A 13,606-nucleotide genomic window follows, 5' to 3' on the forward strand; every position below is an offset into this window, starting at 1 on the left:
TATGGTCACACCCAGTGAAAGAAAACCCACCTTCCTCCTGAGGCAGGCTGCTGGCCACAGCCAGGGGAAGGCTGGGTGGGTAGCAGTCCTCACTGTGCTAATCACAGTTCCACAAGCCTGGAAGGAACCTCAAGTGTGTGTACTTTTGTGGCCCTCAATCCTGGCTTTGCATCTGAATCTCCCAGTTCTCCAGTAGGAATCCATATATATGATGTTTGAATCTGGGCAGCCGTGGGCAGTGCCCAAGTGCATCCCACAGCCACCTGGACAGCCCAGGACCCAGTGTGCTCCTGGAGGGAATCCCTCTGGGAAGTTTCTGCTTTTCTCACTTGTGGTCAGTTCCAGACACCTGGCCACACACAGACAATGGCATTGAGCAGCAGCCCCAGTCCTCTTTCTAGAAACCTGCTTTTAGGGCAAGAGACAATTAGCGGAGAACCAGTTATAGTGGAGTCCGGAGCACAAGAAAGCTCTGGCTATGAACCATACTGATGACCTCAGCGTTCATCTTCATGAGTGGTCACCCACAGGGTTCCACCTCAACACTCCCACCCTGCCATTCTCTGGGGCTTCTCTAGTCAGTCATCAAATCCCTCCCCTTGGGGCTTCCAGATCTTGCACAGTAGGGTGTCTCACTCTGATGTGCTGCCTTTATATGCTTTAAAGTTGTGCCCAGAGGCTTTAGTTCAGAGCAACATTTATGGCTGCTCCCCTATGTGCCAGACTTGGGATGTGGAAGTAAAACTGATTAATAAATAGCAATCTTCAAATGAAATTAGGATGGGAGTTATTTGCTCTGAACTTCTGGGATTGAAAAATTAAAACTAGTGTTGGTTTTGAATGCTGAGTGATATTTTATATTCAGCAAAAAAACTTTAGAATTTATTTTAACCAAATTCTAGAGACTAGGGTCTTCAAGGCAGACCCTGCCAGCAAAGGCCACCACGGGTATGTGACAGACTGGTCCTCATCCACTGGTGCGTGACAGGCTGGTCCTCATCCACTGGCCCCAACCAGTGCCTCTAACCTAGAGCATAACTAGTAAGGTGTTCAGGGACTTTCAAGTTAGTCACAGCTAATCAGATTGTTTCAACATTATGTTTTGATGTTGGAATTAAAATACTCTGACAAATTTTTCTTTTGTCAAAGAAGTAGGAAAATCACAAGAATAAAAATTCTAGACATCTCTATAAATTACAGAGCTATGGCTCAAAATCTTTGAAACAATTTCTCTATAAATGAAAGAGTTAAAGTATATATTTCAGTTAAAAACCGACATGTGCTCTTTTGTGTAAACAGCAGAATTATGAGGAAGATGTCTTATTTTGAGGAAGTTTATTGTTACATTTTTTGCAATAATAGATGAGGCACGAATACCTCCTGCTTCTTCGACATTGCAATTAAAAAAGACAACAGTCAAGGGTAACAGTGAAATTAAAATAAAAAAATACAAAAGCTTAAGGTTTTGGAGACAAAAAGAACTACAATCTATGTGTAGAAAAATTGTAAATGATTTCAGTTTGGCCTTGCAAACAGTTATCTCCTTCTCCAATGACAACACTTCACAGAGTTCATAGTAGGGATGTCCTTAAAGGTGTCCTAATCCACCCCAATTAGAAAGAGAAGGCCGTCCAGGCTCAGCTGGCGGGGGCCGTAGCCAAGGTGCCTGGACAGAGGCTGAGCTGCATGAGGACCCTGGCCTCTGGCTACCCATGGCTTTCTGTTCAGTGAAGCAAAGTTGCCCGTGCTATCACTCACATGTTTCCAGGTTTGAAAGTGACAGGCACACATACTGACTGCTGGAAGGGAAGAGCTCTTGCTGCCCACGCTGGCTATGGCGATGCCACTGGTTACCCTAGCCACGGCGGCAGAAGCCTTCAGAGCCAGGGAGAGCACCCCAACATCGTGGAGAATGGCTTGCTCCCCTCCTGGCTCTTAATCCTAATAGACGTGGGGCACACAGAGAACTGAGAAGGTAAGGAAAGCTCTCTGTGCCATGGACCAGGCCCTTCTTCACTGTGCCCAACTGAAGATGTGACCTGAGTCCATCCTGATGAGCCCTACCAAGGCTACTCATCTCCTTTAAATAAGGCCATCTGCACTATGTGACCCTGAGGTCACATCCTTTCAGCTTGAAGAGTTATAGAAAGCAGCACAAAAAAAGCAACTATTTCTTTTCAGCTAAAGAAAAGAGCCCAAACCCAGCAGACTCTGACACAGACCGTTGAGCACCACAAGGGAGAGTCTCATGTGGTATCATAATTGAAGTGTGGTGATAATAGGACGTTTCAAGCAGGCCTTCCCTCCCTTTCTGGTTTAGCATCTGCCACAAGACTCATATTATCTGGTTGCTGAAATGAGCCAAGCGTGAGAGGCAAAAGGGACACACGGTCAGGAGCAGCGTGGTGTCAGGACAGGGCTCTCAGCTATGTTAGTAAACCCCAGCAACGCTGGTGCCACTTTCACCTTTGTTTTAAGTGCCAAGAAAAGCTGTCCACCCCACCCCGACTGATGCTCAGAGGGGCAGTTTGGAGTACAGGGCATTCTGAACACAGTGAGTCACCGGGAGGCCCCTTAGATGTACCAGCCCGTCAACATGGCAGTCTTCTGTCCTCCTGGGCGAGTGTGCACTCTGAGCACTTGCTGCTCTGTGTGCACAGTCATAGGAGCTAGAGGCCCGGCAGGAATGAGGCAGAAAGAAGCCACTGCCCAAAGATGCTGGCGGACAGGCCATCTGCAGGGTCTGGGGGTTTAGGGGGGCCAGCTGACAGAACTCCCTGAGCAGCTGCAGCAGGATCAAAGGCTGCGGCTGCAGCTCGTACCTTTGCCAGCTTCCAGAAGGAGAAGAAGATCCCCACTATTTCCCAAAGAAGGAAACTCACATGCTAGCAAATGTTGGGTCAGAAGACGACTTGCAAGTAAGATGGAAAAGCCATCTGCAAGGCCACTTGGTTTATGTGTCTTTGTGCCATTAAGTGGGGAAGAAGGGTAAGGAGAAAAAAGCACCACTGTGAGCATGTGAAGGGAGTGACAGCCATGGCCCAGGGCTGCCCCCACTCCACACTGCTGCTGGGGCATTAAGGCAGGTCCATGGCTCTCAACCTCGTCCTCCATGGAAGGGAGTGGGGACCCTGACACAGATCCTCGGCTCAACCTAATATACCTGGACTGGGGGCACTTAGGACATTGGCACAAGTTCTAAAGGCAGTGAGTTCACTTGGGAGGTGGCACTCAGGCCCTGCGCCAGAGATGGAGGGCCAGCAGGCACTGTGCCCAGCAGCACTGGCATGCATCTCTACAAGCTACCACTAGGCGAAGCTTTTGGGTTAGTCTCAGTGAAGACTCAGAGGTTAGAGAGAAAAGCCATGTGCAAGGCCAGCTGGTTTTTGTGTTTTAGTCATTAAAGAGAGAATGTGTGCGCACACACCATCCTCGATTAAATTGTGTCAGGAAAGGAATGCAGTTCCTGTAAAAAGAAGGCTGTGTTATTAGGTATTGCAGATTAACACCAAAGTGAGCACTGGGATTTTCAGTAGTTTCACTAGTCCCCAAATCAGTAGCTAACATGGAGTTCCCACGTCCTCTTGCCTAGAGCTCGTGGCTGGGCTGGAGCCCAGCGTTCTTGAGCCAGGTATTCGACGGCATGGATCTGAGAAGCCCTGCAGGACCACACAGGCCACAAGTGCCAACAGCCACGCAGGCTGCCTCACAAAGGCACGAGGGGGTTTCCTCTCACTGCAGCATGATGTCCTTCAGGTTCTCCTGCAGGATCGTGTCTTTCACAGCATGGAACACGAAGCGGATGTTCTCGGTGTCTATGGCAGAAGTGAAGTGGTGGAACAGAGGCTTGCTGCGGTTCCGTCTCTTTTTGTCAAAACACTGGACCAGGTAGCGCTGGACATCCTCCAGTCGGTGAGGGTCACCCTTGAAATCTGGGAAGTGCTTCTTGATGCTGACTGTCTTCACCTTCTCCACCAGGAGGTCCATCTTATTGAGGAAAAGAATTATGGAGACATTGAAGAAGAGCTTGTTGTTGACGATGGTCTCAAAGATGTTCATGGACTCCACCAGCCGGTTGGTGCGCCTGTCCTCCATGAGGACCTGGTCGTATTCGCTAGAGGACACCATGAACAGGATTGATGTGATCCCATCAAAGCACTGGAACCACTTTTGGCGCTGGGACCGCTGGCCACCCACATCCACCATCTTAAAAGGGATTTTTTTAATAACGAAGTCATGTTCCACAATCCCCTTGGTGGCCTTCCTGGCCAGCAAGATGTCTTGCTTACTAGGGAAGTAGTTCTGCAAAATACAGGATGAGGGAGACATTTAGGAGAAAATAACAACAAAAACACAGCAAAAGGAAAAGGAGAGAAAGTTACGTGGACTTTGTAAGAAGTTTAGCCAAATATCAGAAGCAAGTTTCATTTACAGAGTTATGAACTTACTGTGCAACAAGGTGAAAGAATCAAATGCCTCATTTCAGAATGAATGGGGTCTCATCAATCTGAGGAGGAATGATCAGAACTCCTACTGCCAGGCCCCGGGGGAAAAATCTCATCCAGTTTCTTCTCCAGAGGAAACTATCTTTTTTTCCCCCCCCCTGTATCATAGATATCTTTTATATTTTTAAATTCCAGAGTATAAAAGTTCTAAAACCTTACTATGAATTAATTTAATTTAGGTTTTACAATAGCATTTATGAAATGAAATCAGATGTATATGTGATGTGTTCTTCTTGAAAACCTTTGTTTTGGGTGATGGGATGGAATCCAGGCTGTGCACATGCTAAGCCTGTGCTGTCCCACTGAACCACACCCAGCCCTTGGAAGTCTTCGGCACCACAGACAATGTGGCTACTTAAACCACTGTGGTCCTGCACTGTGACAAGCCCTTCAGTGACTTGGGCACACTGCCACCCACACAGCTAGCCCAGGACTGGGCAGAAAGTGAACAGGCCTGGACCTGGAGGCTAACTACAGTTCACAGGGGATGGAGGCATCATTAACCACACGGGGGATGGGACAGAGAAGTCCAGACTAAGACCCTACAGGATGGATGATCAGTTAGTTCAGCCAGTAAATCAAAAAGAAAAAAAAAAAAAAAAAGATGGGAGAAGAAACCTATAGATTAAAAGAAATTTAATCACATCAACTGATTGGGATGGTGGATAATATTAGGATGTTGATTCAAACTATTAAAAAAAAAAAAAAACACCAAGAAAACCTTAAGGAGATGACTGAGAAAATCTCAGGGCTGACTGGAGACTGGCCGACAGGGATCCTTGCTAATTTTTCGGGAGTACAATGGTATCGTGATGATTTTTAGAGTCTTTCTATATAGGACAGATCTATGCTAGAGCATGACATTACGTGCTGTCACAGGACCCAGGCAGGACGAGCGGGCCCATCAGCATAGCCAGGGCCCTTGTTGCTTGCTTTGGGCTGCAGAGTCCTGCGGGGTGGTCACTCACCAGCTGGCCAATCCGGTCCAGGTTATCCAGGAAGTACTTCACTGATTCACCCTGTCACAGAGAAAAACATTCGCAGCTCAGTCTTAATGGAGGAACCCCAACTGGCAAATTAAAGGACTAAACAGGCAACAGCAGGGACACTTCACTGTGCAGACAGGAAAGCAAAGTAAAAAAGACAAAGAGTATTCATGTGATTTTTAAAATTAAAACCACAGAATTTCTACAACAATGCGGTTTCTGCAGCTCTAGCCCCAAGATACGAACTCTGTTTTGAATGCTCCTGCTCCAGGCCACACTGCCAGCGGGGGACAGGAGCTTAGTTCTGTCTGCAGTTCTGTCTCTGACAAACTTGGCCCAAGGGACCCAGACATTGTTTCTAAAGACAGTAAACCCTGAACAGAAGGGGCAGTCTTTCCAGTTTCCAGAAGCGTTCCATATGATTTCACACACTTTTATGACTTGGTGCAGAACAAGGAGCACCTTTAGGTTGGGTTTCCGAGGTGGATTGATACATCCTATGGACTGGGCCAGGTCCCATGGCTGGAGGCACACTTGAGGACACGCCACTTTCTGTTTCAGAATGTGCTTAGTGTCTAGGGCAGTGGCACTCACAAGGCACAAGGGGGCTCAGGGACATTCCAGTGCTGGCTTTGGCTCCAGTGGAGCTATTGGAGGAAGGAGTAAGTGAACAGGCAAGCAAAGGCCTCTCTTAGAAGGCAGAAATGAGTGCTCCCAGGTACGAAGATCTCACCAGAACCTCACTCTGAAAGCTGGGTGGCAGTGAGGCAGGCCTGGGCTTCACACACTGCCCCTTGCGGGGTTTGTGCAAGAGCTGCTCTGTTCAGGTCACTGTGCACCTTCCCACAAAGTGTACAAGAGGCAAGGTCACCCACACACTCGGCCAGTTGACACTCTAGATTCCCAAGGAGGAAAGATCACTGGAAAGGCACCAGATTACAGCTTGTGACTTCATAAGAAAAAGGGGGAGGACCGATGGGAGCCACCAGCTCTCAAGTTAGTTTCTTATGCTCCTCTGTCTCGGATGGCCCAAAGGCAGAAGAGTGACTTCCTTTACTGAAGAGTCAGCCTTCTGCTCCAGAATGTGAGGATGACTCAAGAGAATGTTTTGTTTAAAGGGGTGGGAAGGCCCCTTTCCGGCATTACAGCACTGATGATAAGCAGTAAAGGCGATTTTCCTCCTTGCTGGTTCGGGAACACAGGCTGCTCCAAAGTAGGAAGAGCCACCCCTGTGCCTCCTGGGGTGCCCAGGGCTCTACGCAGGGTGGCTCCCGCCCCCACTTCCCCTCCCACACCAGACCCTTGCATGAGAGGAAGCCATCGTCCAACAGAGTGAGGCAGCACAGCCCTTCTGCTGGCTGTTCTGGTCCTTGGCTTTGTTTGCAATCTGCCTCCCCCATGCTCGGACAGGAAACAGCTGGGCAGTGAGAAAGCTCTGCAGGGACCGCAGTGCACCTGATTAGGACATCCCGCTTCCCTGAAATGCCCTTCTCTTCTCCCTCCTACCTCTCACCAGAATCTTGGAGGTGTGGAGACCCTGTACCTCACAGGCCCTCTGCCACTGCTGGCCACAATGGTGCCCACCATGCTCTCCAGGCAGGTTCAACAGGGACAGCACCTCAGAGCCAGGGCTGCTCCTGCCTGGTTCCACTGGGGAAGAAGGAAGCACTGGGCAGAGGAGGGCAGATGAGCTCTCTTTGCAGGGGGGTGGCAGGTTAGGCATAAAAAGTCACAGCAGCTAGGCATGGTGGTGTACGCCTGAGATCCCAGTGACTCAGGAGGCTGAGGGAAGAGGACTGATTAGGAGTTTGAGGCCAATCTTAGCAGTTTAGTGATACCCTGAGCAACTTAGGAGACCCTGTCTCAAAATAAAAATAAAAAGGACTGGGATGTAGCTTAGTGGTAAAGATCCCCTGGGTTCAATCTCTAGTACCTAAATAAATAAATAAATCACAGCAACGCAAACCACAGCCCCTACCATTCTGGCCACCAAGAGATAGGAAGACCCGGGTGCAAGTGTTTTACCCAAATGGAAGTGCCCAGACACACAACCAGAGATGAGGTAAAATATAAAGATTTAGACGTAAGGACATTCTCCCCCAGTTTAAATTTAATTTAAATATTCCTTTTGAATTTGAAATCAAGTTCATCTAACTCCTGTAAAATGTATCAGATGCCAAGATAAAAAAGATCTTTCTCTACCAGGATGGCTTCTCCCCATCTCATGGCTGCGTCTCTTTGTACTTATTTGTGATCCTTGGCCATTCTGCACACGTGGAGACCTCTATCCTCCTAGGAAGAACAGCACAGGAGGGAGGGGTCAAATCCAGTTTCAGGCCAGGTTGCCTCGTCAGGATGAGAAGGTTGTTAGAACTGCGCTGTCGACCACCCTGCTCTTCAGCAAGGGGCTGGAGGAGAGGAGGCAAGGAAGGGAGCACCAATCAACCTTGCTGAAACCAGAACTTTGGTGACTGGCATCCACACTCTGTGATGCTGTGCTGGGGCAGATCTAATTGCTTCCAGGGCAGTCATTTGCAACAGACTTCTTAGTTCCCACAGCATCAGCTCATTAACACGCCGGTTTAAAATCCCAAGATGGTCTCAACACACAGAGTGTTTCTTTGGAGAACTAGCGTGTAACAGCCATGGAGATGTTAAAATGAAATTGGCAGACAGAAAGTGCACACGGGCATGCTGAACAGGACTGCTCCTCTCAGGACAGCAGCTGAATTCATGGCCTCGCAAACAGGAGGAAGGCCCAGACTGTTTTTTTCATTCATTTGAAAATCTAAGTCACTTAAGGTGAGTAAGAACGAGGATTCATGGATTAAAACAAGAGGAAACAGTTCATCAGGTTGGGATCCTAGGCCCTGGGGCCCATGCTTGCTGGGGTCCTGCCCTCCTGAGTCAGCCCTCTCAGTGAGGCCTTCCCCTCCTAGCGCTGAGACCACTGGGTGGAGAAGCGGGTGGCTGTTTCAGGAAGCACAGCAGGTATATTTGGGGTTATGCACCTATGATAGGCACAGATAGGCGAATGGAATGAAGCTGGCTGCATCCTTCATAAGATCACCTCGGGAATAACCTGCCACCTACCCTGCAGTGGGCACATGCCCAGGTCTGCCCTACTGCAGTCTGTGGCCCCTGCTTCGATGTTGCTGCACCAGAGAAGCTGCCGTCCATGCCATCTGCTGGCCTCACACAACTCCCTGGGGCTGCAGGACCAAGAGAAAAGAACCAAGAGGGCCCTCAAAGTCAACACACTAGAGCTGACTTTGGTTCCCCCAAAGTGTGGATGGTCTACAAGGTGGTGGTAAAGTGGCTACAGAAAGCACACACCAGCTTCTAGCCTGGGGCCATAGGTTTTGAAGTCTGAATCCTATCTACACGTGTGAGTCCTCTTACTGTTAGTGACTTAGTAAGCACAACTCTAAATTCTCAAGTGGGGCAGCCTGCCAAGGTGAGCCAGGATCTTCTACTGGAAGAAAAAAACAAAAAATCCCCCCAAAACCTAAAGGACAAAATCAACTCTTCAAAACTGAAGCCAAACTGAAATGAATTAGCTAAGAACCCTCAGGTTGGAAGTTCTCCTCACGCTTTGGCCCAGCACAGGGGCAAGTGTGGAGGAAGCTGCCTCTTTTGAGCTTGAGGGGCCTCGTGTCTGTGCTGTGAACACCCCAGGTCCGACTTAAGTCCTCGACCCTCCATCCACAAGCAGCTGTCCACGGCAACTATGGGATCCCCAGGAGAAGGGCCCACAGGGCCTCGCAGAGCTGTACCTCTCCACACCTGGGAACCAGGGTCTGCCAGTCAGTTTCCTATTAAAATTCCAATGATATGCTTCATAGAACTAGAAAAAGCAATCATGAAAATCATTCGGAAAAACAGACCCAGAATAGCCAAAGCAATCCTAAGCAAGAAAAGTGAAGCAGGAGGCATCACAATACCAGATCTTAAACTATGTTACAGAATAATAGTAACAAAAACAGCATGTTATTGGCACCAAAATAGACATGTAGACCAATGGTACAGAATAGAAGACACAGAGACCAACCCACATAAATACAGTTATCTCATACTAGACAAGGGTGCCAAAAATCTATATTGGTAGCCATTTCAACAAATGGTGCTGAGAAAACTGGAAATCCATATGTAGCAAAATGAAATTAAACCTCTATCTCTCACCATGCACAAAACTCAACTCAAAAAAGACCAAGGACCCAGAAATTAGACCAGAGACCTTATGCCTAATAGAAGAAAATATAGGCCCAAATCTTCATCATGTCAGATTAGGCCCCGACTTCCTTAACAAGACTCCTAAAGTACAAGAATTAAAATCAAGAATCAATAAATGGGATGGATTCAAACTAAAAAGCTACTTCTCAGGCAAAGAAACAATCACTGAGGTGAAGAGAGCCTACATGATGGGAGCAAACTTTTACCACATGCACATCAGAGAGAACACTAATCTTCAGGTTATATAAAGAACTCAAAAAACTTAATACCAAAAAAACCAAACAACCCAACCAATAAATGGGTTAAGGAACTGAACAGACACTTTGCAGACGAAGATATACAAGTGATTAACAAATATATGAAAAAGTGTTCAACATCTTTAGTAATTATAGAAATGCAAATCAAAACTACTCTAAGATTCCATCTCACTCCAATCAGAATGGCAGTTATCAAGAATACACGCAATATTAAGTGTTGGAGAGGATGTGGGGGAAAAGGTACACTCAAAGATTGCTGGTGGGACTGCATATTGGAAAGCAGTGTGGAGATTCCTCAGAAAACTGGGAATGAAATCACCATTTGACCCAGTTATCCCATTCCCCAGTCCATACTCAAAGGACTTAAAATCAGCACACTTAGTGACACAGCCAGGCCAATGTTTATAGCAGCTGAATTCACAATAGCTAAACTGTGGAACCAACCCAGATGCCCATCAATAGACAAATGGATAAAGAAACTGTGGTATATATATACACAATGGAATATTACTCAGCATTAAAAGAGAATATAATTATGGCATTTGCAGGTAAATGGATGGAGTTGGAGAATATTATGCTAAGCGAAGAAGCCAGTCCCCAAAAACTAAAAGCCAAATGTTTTCTCTGATTAGTGGATGCTGATCTATGATGTGGGGGAGGAGGGCATGGGAAGAATGGAGAAAATTTGGATTGGGCAAAGGGAAGGGTGTGAAGAGGTTATGGGGGTAGGAAAGATGATGGAATGAGATGGATATCATTACCCTAGGTACATGTATGATTGCATAAATGGTGCATCTCTACATCATGTACAACCAAAGAATGGAAATATTGCACTCCATTTGTGTACGATGAATAGAATACATTCTGCTGTCATGTATAACTGAGTAGAACAAATAAAAAAAATAAAAAGAGCAAGTCATGAGCTGCTTTAGGCTGACAGACCCGATATCCACGAGGATTTGGACAAACAATTGTTTAAAACTCAGCTTGCCATGAGCGATGGTACATGCCTATAATCCCAGTGGCTCCCTGGTAGCCCCCCCACCCAACAAAACCCTCAGTTTACCTAAAGTGGCATGCCAGGAAACAGAAAATCTGAATAGAACTACATTTATTCTAAAAAATGAATTTGTTATAAAAGAAATCTTCCCCAAAGGTAAACTCCAGGCCTGGATGGTTTCCATCAAACACTGAGAGAAGAAAAAACACTAATCTTCTGCAAAGTTTTTCAGAAAAATCAAAGCAGAAGGGATAATCCCAGCTTCTTTTACGAGGCCAGCACAATCCTGACACCAAAACTGACAAGAATGTTACTGAAAAAGAAAGTATATTCCAATATCCCTCTTGAACATAGACACAATCAATATCCCTAAAACACCTTAGCTAATCAATCCCAACAATACACAGGAAGTATAATACATCAACAAAATAGAAAACAAACACCATTTTAACAAAATAACAAAGAACATACAAACATTTTAATAGATGCAGTAGAAAGTACTTGAAAACTTTGACGTAAGCTGGGCACAGTTGCACATGCCTGTAATCCTAGTGATTTGGGAAACTGAGGCAGGAGGATTACAAATTTGAGGCCAGCCTCGGAAATTTAGTGAGGGCCTAAACAATTTAGCAAGATCCTGTCTCAAAATAAAAAAATAAAAAGGGCTGGGCAGGTACCTCAGTTAAAGTGCCCCTGGGTTAAATCCCCAGTATCAAACCAAACCAAACCAAAAACCTTTGACCTACATACATGGTTAAAAATTCACACCAAGCCACACATAGGAAGCTTCTTAGTCTGACGAAGGGAGTCTATGAAACACCTACAGATAACATCTTAATTAATGGTGAACTTCTGAATTCTTTTACCATAACATTTGGTAGAAGGCAAGGGTGCTCACTTTTATAGCTTCCAGTCATTACTGTATGGGCAGGTTTACCGGCACATACAATGGAGACAGTAGGCAGGAGACACACAAAACAAGGAAAAGACGTGGGGACAAGGAGCAAGAAACGAAACTGAGTTTGCACATCACGGAACTGTGAGTACGAAATCCCAAGGAAGGAACCTATAAAATAGCTAACAATAGAACCATAAATGAGTTTAGCGTGTTTACAAGATAAATGGCCAGTATACAAAAATCAAGTGCATTTTCGTATACTAGCAGTAAACAACTGGAATACAAAGTTTAAAAAAAGCTATTTCAGTCAGGTGTGGGGACACATGCTGGCATTACCAGTGACTTGGGAGGTTGAGGCAGGAGAATCATAAGTTTGAGGCCAGACTGGGAAACTCTCTCAAAATAAAAAATAAAAAGGGTTGGGGAGATATGTAGCTTAGTGGTAAAGCACCCCTGGGTTCAACCCCCAGTACCAAAAACACCCCCCCTCCCCCCGCAATTCTATTTACAATAGCACTAAGAAACAAAGTATTTAAATTTTCTTATTTGCTGTATGTTTTGTATTTTAAAATGGTTACATCTTAGAAACACTTAGTACAATATCAAAAGGAGGAAACTTACTGGATGACCTGTGCATTTTATGCACTTTATCACCTGTGTGAGCTCCTGAGACACCACTACAATCAAGGTGAGCTATCCCCTACCACAAGGGGCTCCCTCGAGCTAGAATTTACAGGCACACGGGCCCCTGCCTCCACCCTCCCTGCCACTGCTAACCTGATTTCCATCTCTTGTGTATGGTCTGTCCCCTGCCTTACCGTTTTGCCTTTTTCTAGACTGTACTTTAAATGCAAATATACAGCTTTCCCAAACTGGCTTTTTCTCAACTCAGCGTAATGCCCTTGAGGTCCACCCAAGCTGTCAACAGTTTGTTCCCTTCTGTTGCTGAGTAGGGATCCACCGTTAGGACATGGCTAGAGACATCATAAGTAAAGCTGCTCTTGATATTCAAGGACAGGGATTTGTGGAATACGAGTTCTCATTTCTCTAGCATAAATGTCTAAGAGTGTGACTGCTGGGTCATAAGTGTATGTTTAGTTTTTAAACAAAACCACCCAACTATTTCGCAGAATGGCTGTGCATTTTACACCTTCACCAGTAATACATGGGGCATTCAGCTGATCAGCATCCCCACCAGCACTTGATATTTCACAAATTTTTATTTTATCTGTTCTAAAATGTATGTAGTAATATTTTGAAAAGGCCTAAGTTTACATTTCCCTTAATTTGCAAAAGCCAGTAATGCTGAGTGTCTTTATTTATTTGCCATCTGTGCATTGTCTTTGGTAAAACTCCTCATACCTTATTTTGTACTTGGACTTTAGTGCTCCTGTGTACTACTTCAGTACAGTTCTTGGAGTTCTTAAAAGATTCTAGACACGAGTCCTTTGTCAGATATGTGGTTGCAAATATCTTCTCTCAGTCTCTGGATCATCTTTTTCAATCTTGATTTCTTTCTTTAATGGGTGACACTTTAGATGTTGTGTCTGAGAATTCACCAAGGTCTAGGTCCCAGGGAGTTTCTACTACATTATCTTCTCAAAGTTTTAGAATTTTACATTTAGATCTATGATTCAGTTTCAGCTAATTTTTGTATAGGGTAAGATTTAAGACAGGGCTTAGCTTTTTGGCCTGAAGATATCAGACTGCTTAAGCATGGTTTGTTC

General features: G+C 45.7%; 1 protein-coding gene across 1 annotated transcript in view; it reads right to left on the minus strand.

The window, feature by feature from the left end:
• Positions 1–1,318: 1,318 nt before the first annotated feature.
• LOC139702852 (guanine nucleotide-binding protein subunit alpha-12-like) overlaps positions 1,319–13,606 on the minus strand; it is a 93,980-nt gene continuing 81,692 nt past the window's right edge. The window contains 2 exon segments of the mRNA XM_071605270.1: positions 1,319–4,302; positions 5,474–5,524. Of these exon segments, the coding sequence (XP_071461371.1) occupies positions 3,733–4,302; positions 5,474–5,524 (621 nt within the window). The 3' untranslated portion in view covers positions 1,319–3,732.

The sequence above is a fragment of the Marmota flaviventris genome, chromosome 19, assembly GCF_047511675.1.
Source record: "Marmota flaviventris isolate mMarFla1 chromosome 19, mMarFla1.hap1, whole genome shotgun sequence".
Classification (NCBI taxonomy): domain Eukaryota; kingdom Metazoa; phylum Chordata; class Mammalia; order Rodentia; family Sciuridae; genus Marmota; species Marmota flaviventris.